At 43.2% G+C, this 27,801-nt stretch overlaps 1 protein-coding gene across 1 annotated transcript; it reads right to left on the minus strand.

Annotated features, from left to right (window-relative positions):
- Positions 1 to 5,227: 5,227 nt before the first annotated feature.
- Positions 5,228 to 27,801, minus strand: LOC121534959 (BMP/retinoic acid-inducible neural-specific protein 3-like). The gene is made up of 8 exons (XM_041841601.2): positions 27,247 to 27,801; positions 26,657 to 26,937; positions 20,086 to 20,279; positions 16,271 to 16,488; positions 11,792 to 11,897; positions 10,940 to 11,176; positions 9,934 to 10,156; positions 5,228 to 7,318 (listed from the first exon to the last, which is right to left on the minus strand). Exons 2-8 carry the CDS (start codon positions 26,896 to 26,898, stop codon positions 6,145 to 6,147), a joined length of 2,394 nt encoding a protein of 797 aa, XP_041697535.1. The 5' UTR covers positions 26,899 to 26,937; positions 27,247 to 27,801; the 3' UTR covers positions 5,228 to 6,144.

The following is a 27,801-nucleotide window of genomic DNA, read 5'->3' on the forward strand; positions in this document are numbered from 1 at the left end:
AATTTGGTCTGGGAGGTCCTAATTGTTTCGTTGCCAATTTATCTTCATTTGTTCGCCGAATCGCCGACAAAAAGGAACTTCTTTCAAACAATCCACTCTTTTCTCAGTTACGTTCATGGTTACGTAACGTATGACGAAAGCGCGTAAGTGCAAGCCCACAGACACCCATTGAGATTGTATTGAAGGCTCTGAAATTTGAAAAAAATAGATTTTACATGGGAGTCTATTACAGACTTCTGGGCGATTTTCAACCTGACTGAAATCGCCCCCAAAAGGGGGGGGGGCCATTTGAAGCACGACTTTAGCCTGATTCGACATTTAGTGGCAGTGTGGCACTGTGGCAGATCAGACGTATAGATTACAACACTGATAACTACTGTTGCCGTGATATAATTGATTAGAAAAAAAATCCCTTCCTTTTCCCGTTTGGCAGTGCGTCGCCCATATCGCCCTATTGAACAGGCCGCCCCTGCAGGGGGCATTGATGCCACTCACGATGGGAAACCTTTATTGCATCCATTGTTAAGCTTTGTGAGAAAGTATAGATGTTGAAGATATCATACTCCAGCAATATTTCAAAGCCAATGAGGTGATCCAGTCGATGGGTGCTCTTCTGATGTATATCAGCTGCCAAGCAAATTGGCTTTGTTGGATGGAAATATGGGAGGTTTCATGTCAGTACAATGTAATTCATCAGATTAACAACATCCCTGTTCTTAGTGGTTCGAGCTTGTTTCTTGACAGGTTTTGAATCTCCTGAAACCAGACCTGGGTTCAAATAATATTTTTCTTTTTATACTTTTGTGGCACTTGATTGAGCTTGCCTGGTGCTACAGAATCAATGGAATAGTCCCACATGTGCAAAACCTGCCCATCTGGCACTCCACACAAGTTTTTGGTTGCACATTGGTTGTGGGAACGAAGCCATACGTTTCCTGACCGGTAGTTTTTTAAACGTTCTGAGAAGAGAACTGAAAATGTTACCTGTTCTGGGAACGTTTATTTTTAGGTTGCATGGAGGGTCTGAGAACATTTTACTCTGGTTCCTTGACAGTTTTCCTGGGAGGTTCTATTAACGCTCTGAGAACGGAAATGATAGGTTATTTGGAGGTTTTTTAATAACTTACATAAAACTTAACGTTTCAATAAGAATTCTGATAACACTGTTTGCTTATTTCTAGTTAACTTTTTTGAACTCCAAGCACAGATGGAAATTCATTTCTTCAGGCATTTATCATGCAAACACATTTATTTTTTGTGACACAGCATCTGTGAGACTCAAACCTATAATCTTCTGTTCTCTAGCCATGGATTTAGCCCACTGTGCCACCAGGATGGAGCTAGCATGCCATGTTTTTTACGCCTACAAAGATGTTAGTTTTAGACTATTCAACCAGACCCTATTTAAAAGAAAACGAACACTCATTAAGATCAGGTGTGGCCAATTAGTGGCTGCGGCCAAAACACCTGAACACACTTAACAAGATAGAGGATAGAGAGAGTCTTGTTGATGCTGAGAATGGAATGTAGGTTTTTCAAATACATTCTTAGCACGTTCTCTGAATGTTAATAATGTTTTCTTGTTTTTATGGAACATTTTCTTAACATTCTCAGAACAATTTGAGAACATGACTTTAAATAGAACCATGAGGAAATGTTATGCTGAAGCACTGAAATTCCCACAGAAGAACATTGTTTCTTAACTTTCTCTAAACTATTTGAGAATATTCCCAATGTCAAACCAGTTGGAGAACGTTCCTAGAACATTACCAAAATTGAAATTAAATGTAACCATGTTTGAACTTTTAGGAAACATTCTGTTAAAGATGCACTATGCAGAAATCGCTCCACCATTTCCTGGTTGCTAAAATTCTAATAGTTTGCCTAATTTCAGTTTATGTGACAAAACAAGCAAGTATAGTGTAGAGAGTCATTGTACCATCTAAACCGCTGTGACATACAGTGCCTTCGGAAAGTATTCAGACCCCTTGACTTTTTCCACATTTTGTTACGTTACAGACTTATTTTAAAATGGATTAAATAAAAGAAAATCCTCAGCAATCTACATCCAATACCCCATAATGACAAAGCGAAAACAGGTTTTTAGTATTCAGACCCTTTGTTATGAGACTCGAAATTGAGCTCAGGTGCATCCTGTTTCCATTGATCATCCTTGAGATGTTTCTACAACTTGACTGGAGTCCACCTGTGGTAAATTCAATTGATTGGACATGATTTGGAAAGGCACACACCTGTCTATATAAGGTCCCACAGTTGACAGTACATGTCAGAGCAAAAACCAAGCCATGAGGTCGAAGGAATTGTCTGTAGAGCTCCGAGACAGGCTTGTGTCGAGGCACCGATCTGGGGAAGGGTACCAAAACATTTCTGCAGCATTGAAGGTCCCCAAGAACACAGTGGCCTCCATCATTCTTAAATGGAAGAAGTTTGGAAACGCCAACATTCTTCCTAGAGCTGGCCACTGGGCCAAACCGAGCAATCAGGGCAGAAGGGTCTTGGTCAGGGAGGTGACCAAGAACCTGATGGTCACTCTGACAGAGCTCTAGAGTTCCTATGTGGAGATGGGAGAACCTTCCAGAAGGACAACCATCTCTGCAGCACTCCACCAATCAGGCCTTTATGGTAGAGTGACCAGGTGGAAGCCACTCCTCAGTAAAAGTCACATGACAGCCCGCTTGGAGTTTGCCAAAAGGCACCTAAAGAAACAAGATTCTCTGGTCTGATGAAACCAAGATTGAACTCTTTGGCCTGTATGCCAAGTGTCACGTCTGGAGAAAACCTGGCACCATCCCTACGGTGAAGCTTGGTGGTGGCAGCATCACGCTGTGGGGATGTTGTTCAGTGGCAGGGACTGGGAGACTAGTCAGGATCGAGGCAAAGATTAACGGAGCAAAGTACAGAGAGATCCTTGATGAAAACCTGCTCCAGAGCTCTCAGGACCTCCGACTGGGGCGAATGTTCACCTTCCAACAGGACAACGAACCTAAGCACACAGCCAAGACAACGCAGGAGTGGCTTCGGGACAAGTCTCTGAATGTCCTTGAGTGGCCCAGCCAGAGCCCGGACTTGAATCCGATCGAACATCTCTGTAGAGACCTGAAAATAGCTGTGCAGCGACGCTCCCCATCCAACCTGACAGAGCTTGAGAGAATCTGCAGAGAAGAATGGGAAACTCCCCAAATAAAGGTGTGCCAAGCTTTTAGCATCATACCCAAGAAGACTCGAGGCTGTAATGGCTGCCGAAGGTGCTTCAACAAAGTACTGAGTAAAGGGACTGAATACTTATGTAAATGTTATATTTCAGTTTTTTATTTGTAATAAATTAGCAAAAATGTCTAAACCTGTTTTTGCTTTGTCATTATGTGGTATTGTGTGTAGATTGGTGAGGGAAAAAAAACAATTTTATCCATTTTAGAATAAGGCTGTAACGTAACAAAATGTGGAAAAAGTCAAGAGGTCTGAATACTTTCCGAAGGCACTGTATCTTTTCCATAACCAAAAATATTGTATTTTCAGCTGTCTGAAGCTGGTGTACAAAACCGAAAGTAAAAGACACAAAAATGAAACTTAAGGCTGGGAAGCATAGAAATAGCACTTCTTAGACTTACTTTCAATGAGAATGACAGATCTACAACTTAAATGTATATGTGAATTTGGTCGGGCCGCCCAAAAACGTACATATTGCAGCTTTAAAGTAACCAAGAAAATTGTTTTTCTTCCAATGTGCTAAGAATGTTCCAATGTTCCAGTTGTGGGAAGGTTCTATGCAAAATAACCATAGGACAACCAAGCTCTTACCAAGCATATTAAAAATATTATATTAAGCTCTAAGAAACATATGGTTCTCAGAACATTATGTGCTAGCTGGGGTAGGTCTCAAGGATAGCTTTAGAATTCTGAAAGAAAGGTTTTTTAAAGAGTGCGCTAAAATGATTGCGTCAAATCTTGTAGAGGGGGCTTGAATCTATTAACGATAAATACAACCAATGCCTTAGATGATGATTTGTATCATGTCATATATGCATGTTGAGAATAACATATTTATATTCTCTTATGAAACACAGTTATCAGTCACTCTAGGTTCAGTTATTGCTATATCCCTGTAAGTGGATACATTTAGCTCACATGTCCCCTTTTCACACTATCGTGCTAACCAGAAACATACTATGTTGGCTCAGATATTTTCTTTTTATACTGTCCTTTCCAGCAGGGTTCCAGTGGGGGATGCCTAACCCGGCCAGCTCAGTAGGCTCGGCTTTAACAACGGCTGTTTCATATAGAGGAACAATGAACACACAGATTTCCTGTTTAGATTGTCTCGGTGGACTTCTAGGGCGAGTTCATTGTGTTCTTCCTGTGGATTGTCAGACATTATTTTTAATGCCTCTCCTGAGAGACTCTTCTCCATAAACTCTTCCTCTTCACCACAGCCCAGCCTCCCCTCACCAGCCCACTTGTAAAACAGACACACACGTTAGTCTAACTCATGTTTCCTCCAAGGCCCACTGGCCTGTCAGCCCAAAGCCTCAGCTAATCATTCAGTTTCCTTCATCCTTCTATTCTCCTCTCTGTCTGTGTGTGTGTTTAAAAATGGTACATTGGCAGATATAGGCCTGTATGTTTTACAATCACAATCAAACACCATGATTACAAAAATGGCCAGTGGTGAACAGCCATTGAATTAACTTATTCATGAAAAGAGAGTGGCCTCCCCTCCTACTGAATGACTTTGGTTCCCTCTTGGTAAATAACATTTTGAAACACAACACAGTGTAAAGATTAGCAATCCGGGACGTTGCAACCGCACAATCAACAACATTTTAAAGGGTTTGTTCAAGTACATTTGGTCCTTTGTGCACTGAGGTGGTTACTATAGTTGTCGATGAATGCTACACATGGGTGACATAGCTGTTTGTTTGTTTACTCAGCCTTGAGTTTAATTACTTTACTTTCCATTTGGATATGCAAATATAACTAGGACCTTTTTTTATTGATTAGTAATCTAAACCTTGCCTCACTGATAAGGGTTATGTCTAGCAATCCAATTTACTTCCAAATTAAACGACTACATATTTTGGGGACAAGGAGTGCGTAATTCGTAGTGTTTTCAAGTCAATTGCTTCTGTTTCTACCCACTTTCTCTTTCCCTTAAGGTAGAATTACAACAGAGGGAAGAGATGGGATGGATAACTCTGATTACTTTTTATTTTATTTAAAAAAAGTCTGGCACACATAACACACAAAATAACACGTACAAGCTTCTCACTATTAGACTACAGAAAAACACCCTTATACACAGTCACCAATACCCCCAACCTCCATAAAGTACCATCACATTGCATAATCACTTCAGCTCTCATCCTCTTTAAATTCAATATGAGCAGTGGTTAGTAGGGAACATCAGAAAACCATGTCTCTCCTTAACCCCAGGAGAAAATGTCTTACGAATCTAGATTATGCGACTACTAGTGACTTCTGCACAAGTGCTATCTAAGATTTACCCCTTGGTCTTTGAGACTTTAATCAACTCCCTCTTGCTCCGTGTGAGAACTATCTCTGATCATGGCCATTGATACCTAGCCTGTGTTTGATGCTGTGCATGTCTCTCTGCCTCCCTCCCTCATCCATCACAGTAAGTGTGAATGGCGGCCAGGTACAGAGCGGGAGGCTACTACTCTCAATCTCCCCACTATATGCTAGGTAATCTGTGCCAAGGCTGGCTTCCCTTCCCATTGGAGAATAGAGACACTGTGAGACAATGTGTTCTGCAGCTCCAGATGGGCAGTACAAACACAGCACATATACAGAGTCTCGCTCCCCTTCCCTCAGCAGATGAATTGGATTGGTAGATAGACTCCAGTAGGGTGCATGTTAGTATCAATGTAATAACCAATTGATTGTTTGTTTCCTAAAATTCATAAAAGTACATAAATCAAAGCAATTTGATTCATTCGAGTGATAAAAACATCAAATTTAATGACACTTATATACAAGTAAAGCTATGAACAGCGTACACCGACACAAATGGACCCAGTGGACAAAATCTATAAGCTATGTGGCAGACATTGTCTCTGATTGGGTTAATACAAAAAACATCACATTGGCCCTGCCCACCACTCATTATTAACTACATAGTTTGGTTGCTTCGTACTCCACAGAGTTTGGTTGTCTGGCACTGAAAGCATGTAAGGAAGCCAGTATTCTGGTCACTTCAGAGCTGGACAGTTTCAGTCTGTGACGGAGCAGACATGAGAACAGGTCCATCGGCTGAGCCCCTGGAGGAGAGAGGCGGTTGACCCTGTAGCGGATCTCCACCAGCTGCAGCAGGGCCGAGTCCTGGGATCCCTGGGTGTACGGGTAGTCCAGCTGCAAGATCAGGTCCTGGATGGTGTCCGGGTCAAAGTGCATGCTGTATCCAAACAGCTGCATGCTGTTGATCTTCATGTAGCCCATGTTCTGGGATGAAGATGCCACCACGGGTTCCACGGTGCCCTCCGGTGATTCCAGGTACACTGTACTAGCGTTCCTGTGTCCCCCAACCTCTGGCCCTGGAGCCAATCCTGGCCCCGAATCCCTAATGCGGCTCCTCAGGTAGAAATGCACTGTCTCGAAAAAGCTCTTCCACCGGTTGCCCAGCGTCAAGGTCCAGTTGTAGCAGTCCAGGGGGATATCTAGCTTGGTCCTCTCCCAGTCAGGGTAGCCATGCTGGCCGATGGGCATGGTCCAGCTCTCTGAGTGGCTGCCCCCGAACGGGTTGACGAACACGGACAGCACAGGCTCCATCGTGCTGTTCTTGGTCAGGCACACCTGGAGCGCCACCCCCAGGAGCATGTGCACGCGGTTGGACTTGTAGCGGTTGCTCTTCAGCGTCAACAGCATCCTCTTCCGCCACGACGGGTCAAACCAGGCGTTGAGGCGCACGTCGTTGCTGACGAAGATGCCGTGCAGGGTGATGCGCGGGTCCCGGTGCTGGAGCAGGTAACACAGCTCCAGGTCCTGGAGGTCGCGGTCGCTCTCCAAGCCCAGGTAGGGGTCCGTGGGGTCAGGCACGGCGGGCCGGCACAGCCCCTGGCCCAGGGTAAAGCCCGGGTTGCAGCTGGAGCAGCGGGTGCGGTTCTCAGTGGAGCAGGAGGCGCAGCGGGAGCCCTCTCCTACGGAGCAAGGGATGGGGCCCTGGCAGGGAGGGTGGTGGTAGGGGCAGGAGCAGCTGCGGGTCTCCACAGAGTACAGGCCAACGTGGTCGTTCTCACTGCAGTACAGGAGGGACAGGGTGTAGCTCAGCCAGTAGCGGAGGGGTCTGAGGACAGAGGATAGAACATACTGTAGGTACCTTCTTTGTCACCTTACATTTTGATTTGTTAGTAAATTTACGTTTTCTTTTGTTTTGGTCACTTTTGTTAGTCCATTTTCTTGTTTTCTGTCTATGAGATACAGTCAGGTCCAAAATTATTGGCAACCTTTATAAAGCGAGACAATAACCCCAAGCACACATCAATAGCCACAAAGAAATGGTTAATTGACTACAAAATCACCATTTTGCAATGGCCACCTCAATCTCCGGACTTGAACCCAATTGAAAACCTGTGATTTGAATTGAAGAGGGCAGTCCATAAGCACAGACAAAGGATATCAAAGAACTGGAGAGATTCTGTATGGAGGAATGGTCTAAGATCCCTCCCGATGTGTTCTCCAATCTCATAAAACATTTTAGAAAAAGGCTCAATTACATTATCCCCGCAAGAAGAGGTATTGAAAGGTGTTGTTAACAGGGGTGCCAATCATTTTGACCCCTATCTTTTTGAGAGAAACAAATATTACTTGTTAAACAAAATCTCTTTCTCTGAGCAATTGTATTAGTATAAAAACAAAAAAATTTGGCATACAATATAGCTCAGTATTTGAATTATTTATTTTATACAGTCTTATTTGCTCATCTTTATCAAGGGTGCCAATCATTTTTGACCTGGCTGTATGTGAAAAACATCTCATCAGACACAACAGGATTCATACTGCACATTAACAGCAACAATATCGTAAAATTGAGTGGGATAGGCAGAGCAGAAGCCTCATATCTGCTCTCGTAGGCTCAGCTGCTGGAATGTAAGCCAAATCAGACCAAATCTAGTCCTGAATTCCCAGAGTAGACAGGTGGTTGGCGATGGAAAGCCACACACACACACTTTTTTGTTCAATGTATGAATACAACATATACTAACAACTCAGTACAATTACAGAGCTATTAAAGAATGTAAAATATATGGGATTCTGATAAGGTTTCATGGGAACACATGCGAAAAATTGACCAGTCTAATCAGTCTGAATCTCCATCAAATCCCCTTTATGACCAGAGAGGTGTGATAAAGCAGTGTAATTGGATTGTGGATTGAGGAAGCATAGCTTGCCTATGGCAGTAGAACTGATGGATTGCGCCTGTCATGAGCCCTCTCACTCCACTGGGTTACCACCTTAAGTTGTTTCCACTCTGCTCACCACTCTCTCTCTACTCAGCCTAACTAGCTCCACCTGTCCCTGCTCTGCTCGGCTCTAATTACTCTGCCAGCTGCGCTGCATTACCCACTAACCTCTCCCAGTATTTATAGCCCTGTCTTTCAGCTCTCCTGTGTCAGATCGTCTGCAAAGCTCACACCCGGAACCTGTTTGCGCGCGCTTCTGGCTCACCCTGGTTTTGTGACCCCGGACCTGCCTGTTTTTTGGATACTCTTCTGCCTCAGGAGATCCAGACCTGCTTCTGCCATTACGACTCCTGACTACTCTTCAATCCCGGTAACTCTGACCAGCCTTCTGCCTTGCTACTACGTATTTTGGATTTCCCTTGAACTGTACTGCTGCCTGGTTTCATTCCGCCCTGTTGTGTCTGTGTCTCCCCCCCAGGACTTCTGGACCACCCACCACCGGCTTCATAGGACGCATCGCTGCCACTGGGGGGGGCACAGACCCAGCGCCTTGGACGGGATCCCTGTCACCCCTGGAGCCTTCATTCACTCCCTACTTCCCTTTTCCCTTAAGTTTAATAAACTTTCTGGTGTGACGCAATTGTGGTCCTCTGGTCGTCTGTCTGAATCGTGACAGCGCCATTTAGTTAATTTCCTCCACAAGAATGGCTATCAAAACAGAGCGGTCAGGAGAGAGGAATCCATCACAGTGAAGTTATGATAAAAGGAGAGCTGCCCTGGAAGGCTGGAGTAACTAATAATGGGTAGGCCAGGTAGCAGTGCATAGCACTGAACCAGGAGCCACAGTAGTCACAGTTCTAAAACCATTTATAGTCTACTCAGAAACAGTATTTTTAGAGTGGTCCCAGATCTGTTTATGCTATTTTGCCAGCCCCAGTAAGCACAAACAGATCTGGGACCAGGCTATCCAAATTATAATTTGAATGTTCTTCAGACTGTAGTTTTGACGGTTAACGTCAATGAAAATAGATAAAAGCGGTTGCGTGTAATTAGTTACTTTAGAAGAGGCATGAGATAAACAGCAAATGTAAAAACGTTTGAATGTAAAAACGTTTGTTCTTCATACTCCTTTCTGAGTGTTGACATGCCACATTATCTGAATAATTATTGTGGCCTAGTATGTAGACCTACCACAACTCCTAAGACCACAACTCCTGAGCCCAGTGGTCTTAGAAACTTTGGATAAGAAAGTTGAAACGGTACGAATTGTACTGCAATAAACGACTGCCGGTCGCCCAACTATCCTTAATTCGGGTTTTCCCAGGTGAGACTCAATTTCTACCGTCAGCACTTCTTGTCTCCTTCCAAAACTTCTCAGCTTTTGTTTCCCAAAAGTGCCTTTCTTTCTCATACAGTGCATAAATCATTTGCATAATTACAAGACAAGGAAGTTTAGGGGGGACCTCGGGTTAATGGGCCCCCTATAAATACTCTGTACCTCTCCCTCTGCAGTACTATTCTGGGCTGATGGCGGCATCTCTTGCTAAGGCTGAAGAGCTTGTTAGCGGCGCGCCGTGCTTTGTCGAGGAGCTGGCCGCTCGTGGTCTCCAGCTGCCTATAGCGTTGGAGCAGACCCCCATCCATCGTCCACAAGTGCTCCACGACAGATGTGTTCACGGCGTAATGGATTGGCAACCTTCCAACAAAGCTTTGGAACTCCTCTGGAAGAAAAACAAAAGAAGAAAAAAAAACATGAATAAGGAAAGTTTTATTTTCTGGTGGCGAGGCGCATGAGCCATTGGGGAATAATAAGAATGTCTTAAAATGTGTCTGTTCTCTTTGTTTTTGTCTGTCCCAGAAAAGTAAACAAACCCAAGTATGAATAAACAACAGTGTGCTCAGAGGTACTGATTCAGGTTGTTCTAATTGTTTATTACTAGCTAGAGAACAGAACTGAAATTATTTAATTGGAGCAAAAATGTATCATATTTTATTAACCACCTGTCTGTATTGTGGAGTAGTGAGGGATGGTTATCCAACCTCAGTCATTAAATTGGTAATTTATCAGATGGTGAGTAACTTGGAGTGGGTGCAAAAATACACTTCCAGCTGTCTACAGTATCGAAGCAAGACCATTTAAATCGCCATGTTAACCTATTTTATCAAGATTTTTGTTGAAACAATGGTATTTCAGAGGTCTTTCAAAGGAGTGAGAAATCCATCAAGACACTTTTGTTATGTGAAGGTTTTAAACTAGTATGCACCCTTCTCCACGACCATATCTCAATGAATAATCGGACAATGGGGATTTGTATTATTCCCACACATATGAAAGCTTATTGAATGTGAGTCTGAATATCTGACTCCCTACATTCATCACTACATTGTCGCAAGTCATCAACAAGCTGGCTAAAGCAGAAACATACTGGCACCCAGGCTACTCAATTGTCGCTCATCACCAAGTACATTGGACTGTTGCATATTCAACTAACTCCAGTAAACACCTGATTCCACAAACTCCTGGTTGGCCAGTGTCCAAGCCTCCCTGAGGCGCAGCAGGTTGTTCTCCAGGGCCTGGAGGTCCGTCTGTGGACAGTTGCACTGTGGGAAGTCCGGGCTGCACTGGCACCAGCAGTCACTGGCCTTGCAAACAAACTGTCCCTCTGAGTTACAGCCGATGTAGCTGAGGGCTGCCTGGACGAAGCGGCTCCGCAGGTAGGCTGGTAGAATGACCTGGAGTCCTGGGGAGGCCAGTGAGGCGATGGTGAGTATTTTGCAGTGTATAAGAAGGCACGACAAACAGGCACTGCAGCCAAATTGCTTTTGAGGATACACCAATTATAGTCATCCAGGGGTTTGAATATGTTCCTTGTGGGTTAGCCTCGAGATCCAATTCGATTCCAGATAGGAACTACTATTACATTTACATTATTTAGCAGACGCTCTTATCCAGAGCGACTTACAGGAGCAATTAGGGTTAAGTGCCTTGCTCAAGGGCACATCGACAGTTTTTTCACCTAGTTGGCTCGGGGATTAGAACCAGCGTCCTTTCGGTTACTGGCACAACGCTCTTAACCACTAAGCTACCTGCCGCCCCCTGTATTTGAGGCATTGGACCTCCTTAAGAATGCACCCCATATTGAGGCAGCTGTAGTAAGTTACTGTACAGTAGTCCCTCTAATTTGTTGGGAATAAATGTGTAAACCATGAAAGGCACACCTGACTCATTGATGTTCTTCCAGAGTGATACACCTGTTGACATTTTGTCTGTAGACTATGCTTGTTGATATTTTGGCTGATTATATTTTGGCTGTAGACCATGCTTGTTTTGTCTGTATATCTAGTTTCAGAAGTACCTTGTAACTGGATCTTGTTTTCTGGACTGTGGACCAGTACTGAGCTGATAGAGTCAAGGTTGTCATAGTTACTGCATCCAAGCGGGCCCGTCCTGGTTTCAGTCACCTGGGGAAAAAGGTAACAAATGAACTGTCAATGTTGAATGTTCATTAATTTACCCATGTTTTGTTTCCTGCATCAAACATCTGAGAAAGATTTATGCAAATATTCTGTGGATCTGAATTAGTTCTGAGCGATTAGTGCTTTTTGAGGTCAGTTCGGTTTCGGTTTCGGTTCGATGATAAAAAATGTATCACGGTTTTAGATTTCGGTTTTGATTATTTGGGTTGAATGCTGTAACAACAATAAAAAAACAATAAATAAAAGTCCCATGATGGTAGTGGTAGTGTTATTTCATTCCAAGTCATCATATAATCTCCATAGAGCTGCTGCCTATGCTGTCTGACAAAATCACTATTTTGTAGTTCTTCAAAGTATATAAGGCATACTACCTTTATGACTGCTGAATACCGGGCCCGTGTGCGGCTGCTCGGCCTTGGAAACCCACTTCATGAAGCTCCTGACGAACAGTTATTGTGCTGACATTGCTTCCAGAGGCAGTTTGGAACTCGGTAGTGAGTGTTGCAACCGAGGACAGACGATTATTATGCGCTACGCACTTCAGCACTCGGCGGTCCCTTTCTGTGAGCTTGTGTGGCCTACCACTTTGCGGCGGAGACGTTGTTGCTCCTAGACGTTTCCACTTCACAATAACAGCACTTACAGTTGACCGGGGCAGCTCTAGCAGGACAGAAATTTAACGAACTGACTTGTTGGAAAGGTGGCATCCTATGACGGTGTCACGTTGAAAGTCAATGAGCTCTTAAGTAAGGCCATTCTACTGCCAATGTTTGTCTATGGAGATTGCATTGCATTGTGGTCCTCTGTAGCTCAATTGGTAGAGCATGGAGCTTGTAACGCCAGGGTAGTGGTTTCGATCCCCGGGACCACCCATACGTAAAAATGTATGCGCACATGACTGTAAGTCGCTTTGGATAAAAGCGTCTGCTAAATGGCATATTATTATTATTATTATGGCGGTGTGCTCGATTTTTTACACCTGTCAGCAACGGGTGTGGCTGAAATAGCCAAATCCAATAATTTGAAGGGTTGTCCACATACTTTTGTATATATGGTGTATGTGTGTTCCAGTAGTGTACTCATTAAAAAAGAACATCAATCCTTGTTAGAGTGAAAAATATAATAATCTTTCAATGTTAAATCTCTCATACTGACTCATTCAATCTTATTCTGGGTATTGAATTATTGTAACAACAATGAAAATCAGTACATTCATCTAAATTAAACAAAAAGGGTTGGTGGAACTATTCATTTTAAATAGCATACGTTTGATTGGTGACTTACTGTACAGTGGTGGTGGAGAGTTCGTAATTAATATATTTCTGGGTGATCATGCTGCATGTATGCGGCATCAAATGTATGCTATTTAAAATAATAGTTCATCCAACCCTTTTGTTTTAATTTAGATGAATGTACTGATTTTCAGGTCACTCACAACTGATTACAGTGTCTTACTTGAACTATTCTATAACGTAATAAATCATGATATACAGTCAGGTCCAAAATGACTGGCACCCTTGATAAAGATGACCAAATACAACTGTATAAAATGAATCTTATAAATACTGATCCTTGATATCCTTTGTCTGCGTTTATGGACTGCCCTCTTCAATTCAAACCACATGTTTTCAATGGGGTTCAAGTTCGGAGTCTGAGATGGCCATTGCAAAATGTTGATTTTGTGGACAATTAACCATTTCTTTGTGGATTTTGTTGTGTGCTTGGGGATACTATTTTTGCTGGAAGATCCACATGGGGCCAAGTATCAGCCTCCTGGCAGAGGCAACCAGGTTTATGGCTAAAATGTCCTGGTACTGGGTAAAGTTCATGATGCCGTTGACCTTAACAAGGGCTCCAGGACCAGTAGAAGCAAAATAGCCCCATAACATCAAAGATCCACCACCATATTTTACAGTAGGTATGGGGTTCCTTTCTGCTTATGCATCCTTATTTCGACGCCAAACCCACCACTATTGTGAGTGGCCAAAGAGCTTTATTTTTATGTCATCCAACAAATGTAAACGTCTGGAGTTTGCTAAACGCCATTGGCACTTCGATTGGAACTGGTGCTTTGGTCAGATGACATGAAAATAGAGCTCTTTGGCACACCAGTGGTGGGTTGTGTCAAAATAAGGATGCATAAGCAGAACAGAATACTATACCTACTGTAAAATATGGTGGTGGATATTTGATGTTATGTGTATATTTTGTTGTTATGGGTACATATTCTTTACCGACAGAATCCTGTCCATCCCTTGAATATATAATTGGAACACATGTTGGTACAGCCTGATGGAAGTCGCATGCAATTCGTATCACTTGAACATGTTAATTCTCAGCAGTTTTCATCTTGAGATAGACCATGATAAACTATTTTACAACTCTTACATATTGAATCGGCACAGCAGGAGTCCGACAATAAGGAAAATCAACACGCTATACTGCGACTACTTTACATAAATAAAAGATCAACAATAAAATGTCACCAGCAGCCTATCCACTTGCCTCCCCCACAGAAAAATAGAAAGAAAACAAAACAAAGTCCCGACAGCAGCAGCACAGGTTTAACTGTTTGACCTCCTATACTGTAGTAACCTATTCTGTAGTAAACGACACTATCGGTCAAAAGTTTTAGAAAACCTACTCATTCAAGGAATTTTCTTTATTTTTACTGTTTTCTACATTGTAGAATAATAGTGAAGACATCAAAACTATGAAATAACACATATGGAATCATGTAGTAACCAAAAAAGTGTTAAACAAATCCAAATATATTTTATATTTGAGATTCTTCAAATAGCCACCCTTTGCCTTGATGACAGCTTTGCACACTCTTGGCATTCTCTCACCACCTTCACCTGGAATGCTTTTCTAAAAGTCTTGAAGGAGTTCCCACATATGCTGAGCACTTGTTGGCTGCTTTTCCTTCACTCTGCGGTCCGACTCATCCCAAACTCAATTTGGTTGAGGTCGGGGGATTGTGGAGGCCAGGTCATCTGATGCAGCACTCCATCACTCTCCTTCTTGGTAAAATAGCCCTTACACAGTCTGGAGGTGTGTTGGGTCATTGTCCTGTTGAAAAACAAATGATAGTCCCTTCTAAACCCAAACCAGATGGAATGGCGTATCGCTGCAGAATGCTGTGGTAGCCATGCTGATTAAGTGTGCCTTGAATTAAAAATAAATCACATACAGTGTCACCAGCAAAGCACCCCCACACCATAACACCTCTTCCGCCATGCTTTACGGTGGGAAATATACATGCGGAGATCATCCGTTCACCCACACCGCGTCTCACAAAGACACGGCGGTTGGAACCAAAAATCTCCAATTTGGACTCCAGACAAAAGGACAACTTTCCACCGGTCTAATGTCCATTGCTCATGTTTCTTGGCCCAAGCAAGTCTCTTCTTCTTATTGGTGTCCTTTAGTAGTGGTTTCTTTGCAGCAATTCAAACATGAAGGCCTGATTCACGCAGTCCCCTCTGAACAGTTGATGTTGAGATGTGTCTGTTACTTGAACTCTGAAGCATCTATTTGGGCTGCAATTTCTGAGGCTGGTAACTCTACTGAACTTATCCTCTGCAGCAGAGTTAAGTCTGGGTCTTCCATTCCTGTGGCGGTCCTCATGAGAGGCAGTTTCATCATAGCGCTTGATGGTTTTTGCGACTGCACTTGAAGAAACTTTCAAAGTTAATTAAATGTTCCGTATTGACTGACCTTCATGTCTTAAAGTAATGATGGACTGTCGTTTCTCTTTGCTTATTTGAGCTGTTCTTGCCATAATATGGACTTGGTCTTTTACCAAATAGGGCTATCTTCTGTATACGCCCCCTACCTTGTCACAACACAACTGATTGTCTCAAACGCATTAACAAGGAAAGAAATTCCACAAATGAACTTTTAAGAAGGCACACCTGTTAATTGAAATGCATTCCAGGTGACTACCTCATGAAGCTGGTTGAGAGAATGCCAAGAGTTTGCAAAGCTGTCATCAAGGCAAAGGGGTGGCTATTTGAAGAATCTCAAATATAAAATATATTTTGATTTGTTTAACACATTTTTGGTTACTACATGATTCCATATGTGTTATTTCATAGTTTTGATGTCTTCACTATTATTCTACAATGTAGAAAATAGTAAAAATAAAGAAAAACCCTTGAATGAGTAGGTGTGTCCAAACTTTTGACTGGTACTGTATATATATGATGACGTTGGTAGGTGTTGTAAAACTTTTTACCGGTAATGTATATTGCATATAGTAACCTATTCTGTAGTAAGATATATTGTATATAGTAACCTATTCGCATCTAACTTCAACTCTGTCCAGAGGCAGAGGGCAGTCGAGGGCCTCTTACCCTGATGGCAGTGGAGGCGATCTGGAGGTGGTGGAGCCGGCGCAGTGTGCTCTCCCTGTCGGTGAAATAGGAGGCAGCCAGCTGGTGAAGAGCCTCCAGGGTCACCGCCCCCGCCATGGCCCCTGTACCGTTGTGTCTGCTGCCCTCAGCTCCAGCCCCTGGTTCCGGGTCGCGGCTCAGCTTCCTCTTATCCACAAATATCGTCAAGGACTCCTCCCCTGATTACAAAGCAACAGGAAATGAGGAAATGTGGGACTGAGCGGCTGAGCCAGAGACGTTAATCAATGGTAATTATCTCCCATCTCTCCTTCAGAGAGGTTCCATTTATTCAATGACTGTGTTGAAGAATGATAATGGGCAGAACATGTGATGTATGTTTAATTTCATCCCAGTTCAACAACCATTACGCACATAACATATACAGTTGAAGTCGTGAGTTTACATACACTTAGGTTGGAATCATTAAAACTCGTTTTTCAACCACTCCACAAATTTCTTGTTAACAAACTATAGTTTTGGCAAGTTGGTTAGGACATCTACTTTGTGCATGACACAAGTAATTCTTCCAACAATTGTTTACAGACAGATTATTTCACTTATAATTCACTGTATCACAATTCCAGTGGATCAGAAGTTTACATACACTAAGTTGACTGTGCCTTTAAACAGCTTGGAAAATTCCAGAAAATGATGTCATGGCTTTAGAAGCTTCTGATAGGCTAATTGACATAATTTGAGTCAATTGGAGGTGTACCTGTGGATGTATTTCAAGGCCTACCTTCAAATTCAGTGCCTCTTTGCTTGACATCATGGGAAAATCAAAATAAATCAGCCAAGACCTCAGAAAAAAAAGTCTGGTTCATCCTTGGGAGGAATTTCCAAACGCCTGAAGGTACCACGTTCATCTGTACAAACAATAGTACACAAGTATAAACACCATGGGACCACGCAGCTGTCATACCGCTCAGGAAGGAGACGCTTTCTGTCTCCTAGAGATGAACGTACTTTGGTACGAACTTGTGAAGATGCTGGAGGAAACCGGTACAATAGCCACAGTAAAACGAGTCCTATATCGACATAACCGCTCAGCAAGGAAGAAGCCACTGCTCCAAAACCGCCATAAAAAAGCCAGACTACGGTTTGCAACTGCACATGGGGACAAAGATGGTAATTTTTTGAGAAATGTCCTCTGGTTTGGTGAAACAAAAATAGAACTGTTTGGCCATAATGACCATCGTTATGTTTGGAGGAAAAAGGGGGATGCTTGCAAGCCGAAGAACACCATCCTAACCGTGAAGCACGGGGGTGGCAGCATCATGCTGAGGGGGTGCTTTGCTGCAGGAGGGACTGGTGCACTTCACAAAATAGATGGCATCATGAGGAATGAAAAGTATGTGGATATATTGAAGCAACATCTCAAGACATCAGTCAGGAAGTTAAAGCTTGGTCGCAAATGGATCTCCAAATGGACAATGACCCCAAGCATACTTCCAAAGTTGTGGCAAAATGGCTTAAGGACAACAAAGTCAAGGTATTGGAGTGGCCATCACAAAGACCTGACCTCAATCCTATAGAAAATGTGTGGGCAGAACTGAAAAAGCGTGTGCGAGCAAGGAGGCCTACAAACCTGACTCAGTTACACCAGCTCTGTCAGGAGGAATGGGCCAAAATTCACCCAACTTATTGTGGGAAGCTTGTGGAAGGCTACCCGAAACGTTTGACCCAAGTTAAACAATTTAAAGGCAATGCTACCAAGTGCTAATTGAGTGTATGCAAACTTCTGACCCACTGGGAATGTGATGAAATAAACAAAAGCTGAAATAAATCATTCTCTCTACTATTATTCTGACATTTCACATTCTTAAAATAAAGTGGTGATCCTAACTGACCTAAGACAGGGAATTTTTACTAGCATTAAATGTCAGGAATAGTGAAAAACTGAGTTTAAATGTATTTGCCTAAGGTGTATGTAAACTTCTTACTTCAACTGTATACATCACATCCAAACTGTATAATTTCCAAGTTACATTTGGAATCAACCGCTTCTGTTGTAGCTAAGTTACTGAATGTACAGTGGGGAAAAAAAGTATTTAGTCAGCCACCAATTGTGCAAGTTCTCCCACTTAAAAAGATGAGAGAGGCCTGTAATTTTCATCATAGGTACACGTCAACTATGACAGACAAAATGAGAAAAAAAATTCCACAAAATCACATTGTAGGATTTTTAATGAATTTATTTACAAATTATGGTGGAAAATAAGTATTTGGTCAATAACAAAAGTTTCTCAATACTTTGTTATATACCCTTTGTTGGCAATGACACAGGTCAAATGTTTTCTGTAAGTCATCACAAGGTTTTCACACACTGTTGCTGGTATTTTGGCCCATTCCTCCATGCAGATCTCCTCTAGAGCAGTGATGTTTTGGGGCTGTCGCTGGGCAACACGGACTTTCAACTCCTCCAAAGATTTTCTATGGGGTTGAGATCTGGAGACTGGCTAGGCCACTCCAGGACCTTGAAATGCTTCTTACGAAGCCACCTTCGTTGCCCGGGCGGTGTGTTTGGGATCATTGTCATGCTGAAAGACCCAGCCACGTTTCATCTTCAATGCCCTTGCTGATGGAAGGAGGTTTTCACTCAAAATCTCACGCTACATGGCCCCATTCATTCTTTCCTTTACACGGATCAGTCGTCCTGGTCCCTTAGCAGAAAAACAGCCCCAAAGCATGATGTTTCCACCCCCATGCTTCACAGTAGGTATGGTGTTCTTTGGTGTTCTTTGGTGTTCTATGGTGTTCTTTGTCCTCCAAACACGACGAGTTGAGTTTTTACCAAAAAGTTTGACCATATGACATTCTCCCAATCCTCTTCTGGATCATCCAAATGCACTCTAGCAAACTTCAGACGGGCCTGGACATGTACTGGCTTAAGCAGGGGGACACGTCTGGCACTGCAGGATTTGAGTCCCTGGCGGCGTAGTGTGTTACTGATGGTAGGCTTTGTTACGTTGGTCCCAGCTCTCTGCAGGTCATTCACTAGGTCCCCCGTGTGGTTCTGGGATTTTTGCTCATTGTTCTTGTGATCATTTTGACCCCACGGGGTGAGATCTTGCATGATTATCAGTGTTCAGTGGTCTTGTATGTCTTCCATTTCCTAATAATTGCTCCCACAGTTGATTTCTTCAAACCAAGCTGCTTACCTATTGCAGGTTCAGTCTTCCCAGCCTGGTGCAGGTCTACAATTTTTTTTCTGGTGTCCTTTGACAGCTCTTTGGTCTTGGCCATAGTGGAGTTTGGAGTTTGACTGTTTGAGGTTGTGGACAGGTGTCTTTTATACTGATAACAAGTTCAAACAGGTGCCATTAATACAGGTAACGAGTGGAGGACAGAGGAGCCTCTTAAAGAAGAAGTTACAGGTCTGTGAGAGCCAGAAATCTTGCTTGTTTGTAGGTGACCAAATACTTATTTTCCACCATAATTTGCAAATAAATTCATAAAAAATCCTACAATGTGATTTTCTGGATTTTTTTTTCTCAATTTGTCTGTCATAGTTGACGTGTACCAATGATGAAAATTACAGGCCTCTCTCATCTTTTTAAGTGGGAGAACTTGCACAATTGGTGGCTGACTAAATACTTTTTTTCCCCACTGTATGTCTCAGACACTGAGAAGTGTAGGTTTTGACATGAAAGAGTTACACGAAATTCCCTTTGCAAAAACACACTTCTTCTTAGTCTAAGATATCTCCAAGGGAACAATACTGCTGTGATGCGGGTCAAGTAGGAACCAACGTTCGGAGCCTCCCTTTACTGTACCTCCCAGCGTGGCGGACAGTAGGAGGTGAGTCCCGTACTTCTTGATGATGCTCTCAGTGATCCTGCGGAGTGTGGGTCGCCGCCCAAGCTGCCTGACCGTATGCATGAAGTCAGGGTCGAGGGGCGGAGCCAGGCCGCCACTGCTGTCACGCTTCTCCACCGCCAGGCTGTTGACCTTCCATCGGCCAAACTCCCTGGAAACAACGTCACGTTAACACGTTTCATACATTAGTTGATTGAGCTCTTGATTTGTGGAAGGAGTTTTAACTTTGTGAAAATATCACATTAAACTAAATAGGCTGTTGAGAACATTTAGTTGAATGTAATTGTGGAATGGGAAAACATTTATTCACAGACAAACCCCAATGCAGACAGACACAACATTTGCAGACAGACACAGTATCTCTCTTACTCAGACTCTGACAGACTGCCATTGGCTAATAGATAGTAGGTCACTCTCAAGCCACATATGTTCACAGGTCTGCAGGGGTGTTTGAGATGGTAGGACCTTGTCTTGTAATTGTGTTGTTGTTGCGCCTTTGCCTTATTTCATTGTAGCAATGGAAAGAAACCTCCATTGCGCAATGTCTTTGCTTAGCTGATCTCCACAGTACAATACTGCTACTGTAGCATGAGTCCTTATGAGAGAGTCCAATGCAGCACTATAAATGCATAATAAGTGCTATAAATTGTCAATGTGACCATGAACTACTATATGCCAGAGGGCCCATAAACCAGTGCAGCGACCCTATACGCATGGGTAACCATGAACCACAGCTTATCCTGAACCAGATCTGACTGACCGTGAAACATCTTATGACCTTGAGCCATTTAGAATGCAATTAGAAGCCTTTCAGGAAACCATAGAAATGCTTTGACTATGAGCACTTGGGGTATCCATAGCAACGCAAATAAAGTGCATTCGGAAAGTATTCAGACCCCTTGACTTTTTCCACATTTTGTTACGTTACAGCCTTATTCTACATTTGATTAAAGAGTTTCCCCCCCTCATCAATCTACACACAATACCCCATAATGACAATGCAAAAACAGGTTTTTAGAAATGTTTGCAAATGTATTAAAAATAAAAAACAGAAATATCACATTTACATAAGTATTTAGACCCTTTACTCAGTATTTTGTTGAAGTACCTTTGGCAGCAATTATAGCCTTCTTGGTTATGACGATACAAGCTTGGCACAACCGTATTTGGGGAGTTTCTCCCATTCTTCTCCACAGATCCTCTCAAGCTCTGTCAGTTTAGATGGAGAGCGTCACTGCACAGCTATTTTCAGGTCTCTCCAGAGTTGTTCGATCGGGTTCAAGTCCGGGCTCTGGCTGGGCCACTCAAGGCCACTCAGAGACTCCTGCGTTGTCTTGGCTGTGTGCTTAGGGTCGTTGTCCTATTGGAAGGTGAACCTTCGCCCCAGTCTGAGGTCCTGAGCGCTCTGGAGCAGGTTTTCATTAAGAATATCTCTGTACTTTGCGCCGTTCATCTTTTCCTTGATCCTGACTAGTCTCCCAGTCCCTGCCACTGAAAAACATCCCCACAGCATGATGCTGCCACCACCATGCTTCACCGTCGGGATGGTGCCAGGTTTCCTCCAGACGTGACGCTTGGCATTTTGGCCAACGAGTTCAATCTTGGTTTAATCAGACCAGAGAATCTTGTTTCTCATGGTCTGAGAGTCCTTTAGGACTCTAAGCGGGCTGTCATGTGCCTTTTACTGAGGAGTGGCTTCCATCTGGCCACTCTACCATAAAGGCCTGATTGGTGGAGTGCTGCAGAGATGGTGGTCCTTCTGGAAGGTTCTCCCATCTCCACAGAGGAACTCTGGAGCTCTGTCAGAGTGACCATCGGGTTCTTGGTCACCTACCTGACCAAGGCCCTTCTCCCCCAATTGCTCAGTTTGGCCGGACGGCCAGCTCTAGGAAGAGTCTTGGTGGTTCCAAACTTCTTCCATTTGAGAATAATGTAGGCCACTGTGTGCTTGGGGACCTTCAATACTGCATACATATTTTGGTACCCTTCCCCAGATCTGTGCCTCGACACAATTCTGTCTCGGAGCTCTATGGACAATTCCCTTGACCTCATGGCTTGGTTTTTGTTCTGACATGCACTGTCAACTGTAGGACCTTATATAGACAGGTGTGTGCCTTTCCAAATCATGTCCAATTAATTGAATTTACCACAGGTGGACTCCAAATCAAGTTGTAGAAACATCTCAAGGATGATCAATGGAAACAGGATGCACCTGAGCTCAATTTCGAGTCTCATAGCAAAGGGTCTGAATACTTATGTAAATAAGGTATTTCTGTTTTTTTTTATTTTAAATACATTTGCACAATTTTTTTTAACCTGTTTTCAATTTGTCATTATGGGGTACTGTGTGTAGATTAATGAGGGAAAATTTGTATTAATCCATTTTAGAATAAGGCTGTTATGTAACAAAATGTGGAAAAGGGGAAGGGGTCTGAACACTTTCAGAATGGACTGTATGTTCATAATTTTATATCACAAAGCCCTTGTGATTCACCGTTAACTGTTTGTGATGACCATTAGTTGCTACGTACAGAGTGTACTGACACGTGTCACATCGACATCAAGTGTTGCATACACAGTCACATCCCATTGGGGACATGCAAAGTCTAGCATTCTTAAGACGCAATTCTCTCTCCAGTCTCTACAGTCAAGTGTCCTACTGCTCCGTCCTCATGGGAGGCAATCAAATCACTGCCACGAGTAACGATCGGCAGAGAAATAATTGAGGAATAAGGCCAGTGTGGAGGATGTCATTACATCAAATCATCGTAACGAGAGGCAGACTGCAGTGCCTCCCGGGTGTCACTTGATGGGCACTATAGATTGCACCCCGGCGTTAGCCTGCGGTCTTATTCACCAGTGAGCACTTATGGATGGGAAGCAGGGATACTACGCTACACTGGTGGATAATAGTCTGACAGCTTCCTGTTCAAGACCCGGGGCCATGTGTAATCATGCGGAGAAACGGGAAGGCCCCCCCGGGGGAAATGGAGAATGGGTCGATAGGAAAAACGGACACCAGCGGTCTGTCGGTTCAATCACTTGTAACTGTAGGGAATTCGCTGTTAATCCACATGGTTACGTCGCTATGACTATATTCCAATCCAAACAGAGGATGTTGCAAAGTCGGGGCTTCATCTCAATTGAACAGATGCCACGTTGCTTTTTCTCCCTCCTTTAGAGACAATTCAAATCAGTAGGAGCTGTTCAGGGAGAGCTATTTTGCAATAATAAACCATGTACGACAAGTGATGGGACTCTGTGTGCTCTCAGAGAAGACTTCAGCATTCTCAGAGCCAGTAAAAAGACTCCTTTATCTGGCTTACCACAAGAGGGAGAACAAGTATTGAGCCAGAGTGGACCAGCAGGACCATATTTGTACTGAACAAAAGTATAAACGCAACACTCAACAATTTTACTGAGTTATAGTTCATATAAGGAAATCTGTCAATTTAAATACATTAATTAAGCCCTAGTCTATGGATTTCACATGACTGGGCAGGGGCGCAGCCATGGGTGGGCCTGGGAGGGCATAGGCCCACCCACTGGGGAGCCAGGCCCAGCCAATCTGAATGAGTTTTTCCCCAAAAAAGCGCTTTATTACAGACAGAAATACTCCTCAGTTTCATCAGCTGTCCGGGTGTCTGGTCTCAGATGATCCCGCAGGTGAAGAAGCTGGCTGCAGTTGTGAGGCCGGTTGGACGTACTGCCAAATTCTCTAAAACAACGTTGGAGGCGGCTTATGGTAGAGAAATGAACATTCAATTTGAGATAAATAATATTTTTGTGCATATGGAAAATGTTGGGGATCTTTTATTTCAGCTCATGAAACATGGGACTAACACTTTACATCTTGCGTTGATATTTTTGTTCAGTATAGTAATGTCATTATATTGTGAGCGGCAGTGGCACAAGGCTAGCATCATCCAATACTTTCCAATGATCATATAAAGTTCATTGGAAGTTTGAGCAGTACAAACACTTCACTTTCAAAATACTAAAATGTAAAATGTAAAAGAACTCACTTCACCTTCCATTTATTCCAGACCATTTAGTAATGTTTCAGACTATATAGCTTTTCTAAAACAGTCTGTATCCTTTCTGATACATGGCATGGACCAGAGTGGAGAGTGTATTCAACCAAGTACAACCAACCCAAAAGTTAGTATAATGTTAAGAGCACAGTGTAACACATGATCTTAATTTCAATTTCCACTAGCTCTGCAGACACCATACCCATCAATGCGAATTGTGGTGGACATCCAGTGTATGTTTACTTACATCAGTGTTGACGTCTGTATTGACGCTCTCATGGATTTGCATGTCCTTGGTGAATGTATGCCGTTGAGACACTAATAAACAGTGACTTGACATCAGTGCATTCAATGAGAGGACTGAATTATAGCATATAGTGCATTCGGAAAGTATTCAGACCCTTTTCCCTCAATAATCTACACACAGTACCCCATAATGACAAATTGAAAACAGGTTAAAAATTTTTTGCAAATGTATTTAAAATAAAAAAAACAGAAATACCTTATTTACATAAGTATTCAGACCCTTTGCTATGAGACTTGAAATTGAGCTCAGGAGCATCCTGTTTCCATTGATCATCCTTGAGATGTTTCTACAACTTGATTTGGAGTCCACCTGTGGTAAATTCTATTGATTGGACATGATTTGGAAAGGCACACACCTGTCTATATACTGTAAGTACCCACAGTTGACAGTGCACAGTAGGGGCTCCTGAGTGGCGCAGTGGTCTAAGGCACTGCATCGCAGTGCTAACTGTGCCACTAGAGATCCTGGTTCGAATCCAGGCTCTGTCGCAGCCGGCCGCGACCGGGAGACTCATGGGTGATGCACAATTGGCCCAGCGTTGTCCAGGGTAGGGGAGGGAATGGCCGGCAGGGATGTAGCTCAGTTGATAGAGCATGGCGTTTGCAACGCCAGGGTTGTGGGTTCGATTCCCACGGGGGGCCAGTATAAAAAATATATATATATGTATTCACTAACTGTAAGTCGCTCTGGATAAGAGCGTCTGCTAAATGACTAAAATGTAATGTAAAATGTGCATGGCAGAGCAAAAACCAAGCCATGAGCTCAAGGAATTGTCCGTAGAGCTCCAAGACAGGATTGTGTCAAGGCACAGATCTGGGGAAGGGTACCAAAACATTTCTACAGCATTGAAAGTCTCCAAAAACACAGTGGCCTTCATAATTCTTAAATGGAAGGAGTTTGGAACCACCAAGACTCTTCCTAGAGCTGGCTGCCCGGCCAAACTGAGCAATCGGGGTAGAAGGACCTTGGTCAGGGAGGTGACCAAGAACCCGATGGTCACTCTGATAGAGCTCCAGAGTTCCTCTGTGGAGATGGGAGAACCTTCCAGAAGGATAACCATATATACAGCACACAACCAATCAGGCCTTTATGGTAGAGTGGCCAGACTCCACAGTAAAAGGCACATGACAGCCCGCGTGGAGTTTGCCAAAAGGCACCTTAATTCTCTCAGCCCATAAGAAACAAGATTCTCTGGTCTGATGAAACCAAGATTGAACTCTTTGGCCTGAATGCCAAGAGTCAAGTCTGGTGGAAACCTGGCACCATCCCTACGGTGAAGCATGGTGGTGGCAGTATCATGCTGTTGGGATGTTTTTCAGCGGCAGGGACTGGGAGACTAGTCAGGATCGAGGGAAAGATGAATGGAGCAAAGTACAGAGAGATCCTTGATGAATACCTGCTCTAGAGCGCTCAGGATCTCAGACTGGGGTGAAGGTTCACCTTCCAACAGGACAACGCCCCTAAGAACACAGCCAAGACAACGCAGGAGTGACTTCGGGACAAGTCTCTGAATGTCCTTGAGTGGCCTAGCAAGAGCCCAGACTTGAACCGATCTAACATCTCTGGAGAGACCTGAAAATAGCTGTGCAGCGATGCTCCCCATACAACCTGACAGAGCTTGAGAGGATCTGCAGAGAAGAATGGGAGACACTCCCCAAATACAGGTGTGCCAAGCTTGTAGCATCATACCCAAGAAGACTCAAGGCTGTAATCGCTGCCAAAGGTGCTTCAACAAAATACTGAGTAAAGGGTCTGAATACTTAAGTAAATGTGATATTTCATGTTTTCTTTTTGTATAAATGTGCAAACAAAAACCTGTTTTTGCTTTGTCATTATAGGGTATTGTGTGTAGATTTATGAGGGGGGAAAAACTATTTAATCTACTTTAGAATAAGGCTGTAACGTAACAAAATGTGGAAAAAGTCAAGGGGTCTGAATACTTTCCGAATGCACTGTATATACAAGTGTCCTTTAAAAAACAGTCACAACCACAGTGCTGTATGTTAAAGCACAGCTTCAAGAGAATAATATGCCATCCGAGAGTTGAGAATCACATGCTATAGGAGTGAAGTGTTGTTCAGAGAGGGAGACGTGCCACAGAATAGCCTCGCTTGTGTAGAGCTACAGCAGAGGTAGAGAGAGGGGTGGAGAGAGAGAGAGGGGTAGAGCGAGAGAGAGAGATATCACCTGTAGATCTTGTATCTGGTGGTGTAGCCCTGCTGGTATCTCGCCACAGACTCTGTGAACTCCAGGGAGTCGTGGAAGGGCCCTTTGCCCGACAGCAGCCAGCCCATGGGCCCAGCATCACTGGGTCCGGCCGAGGCGCTAGCAACCCCAGCCCAGGTCCAGCAGCAGCACAGGCCCAGAGCGACCCCCTCCCATAGGAGCAGCACAGGCACCTGTCTAAGACCGATACCCTGGCAGCTCATGCTTCACCCAGCGACTCCTCATCCTCTCCAAAATGTGTCCTGGGGGACAAACCATTTGGGGGAATTTGCAAATTAGGGAATGTTAGCCTACTTTCATTTTATAAGCCTAAGTATTGTACTGTATATGATATTGCATGAAATTGTACTACACTGAGATATTTGATATATTAAGGAAAGATAGAAAAGGAGAGCTATAATAAATGCAATATAAAAAACGTAATAAATAAGTACATAAATAAACATTAACATTCCTATCCAATTTTCCATGCATTTCCACATACTTACAGTTGCATGCAACTTTTGAATAGATAGTCCTTATATTGTAAGAAAATATGCTTGGGTCCTTACCTGATATTTGACAGAGTGTGAAGACCAATTATGTTTATGTTTAATGAATCAGAGAGATCTGGGAGTTGCACGAGCCGTGATAAAAGGTATTTTCATGCTCCATGTGGTCATAATATGAAATAAATTCGCTCAACTGCCCGTGTTAGAATTGATGCGAATACCAAACAAGGGAAAAAAACGTTTATTTTTCCTGTCAAACTTGTTGTTCGCAGAAAAAGATATATTCTGAAAAGAAACTACTTTATATTCCAGAGCACATAAATCCAAATATTGGAAGGCTCCTCCGTAGATTGCAGGTGGATCTCACATGTGCCTTGTGCAACAACTTCAGCCACAAAACAGACGGGAAGAACTCTGGACGTGAGTAAAAATAGCGGTCAAATACAATAATTCACAATTTGTGAATTGAATACGCGTTTTTTAAACTTCCTTATTTAATTTAACACTTGCTGACTTCATTTGTAACCCCTAACGTTCCAGCATCGGGTGCACAAATAGCCTGATCATTCATTATCGGAGTTCAATTCTCCTAAGCTCAGGCAGTTGCTGCCTCGC

The sequence above is a fragment of the Coregonus clupeaformis genome, chromosome 21 (genome assembly GCF_020615455.1).
Source record: "Coregonus clupeaformis isolate EN_2021a chromosome 21, ASM2061545v1, whole genome shotgun sequence".
In the NCBI taxonomy this organism is placed as follows: domain Eukaryota; kingdom Metazoa; phylum Chordata; class Actinopteri; order Salmoniformes; family Salmonidae; genus Coregonus; species Coregonus clupeaformis.

What these genes read in the sequence shown, in the direction of transcription:
- LOC121534959 (XM_041841601.2), bottom strand. Translation starts at nt 26,898, where the DNA reads ATGAGCTGCCAGGGTATCGGTCTTAGACAGGTGCCTGTGCTGCTCCTA. An exon ending in ACCAGATACAAGATCTACAG is followed by an intron (nt 20,280 to 26,656) that starts GTGATATCTCTC and finishes CGTTGTTTCCAG; the next exon opens with GGAGTTTGGCCGATGGAAGG. An exon ending in ATAGTACTGCAGAGGGAGAG is followed by an intron (nt 7,319 to 9,933) that starts GTACAGAGTATT and finishes CTCTGTCCTCAG; the next exon opens with ACCCCTCCGCTACTGGCTGA.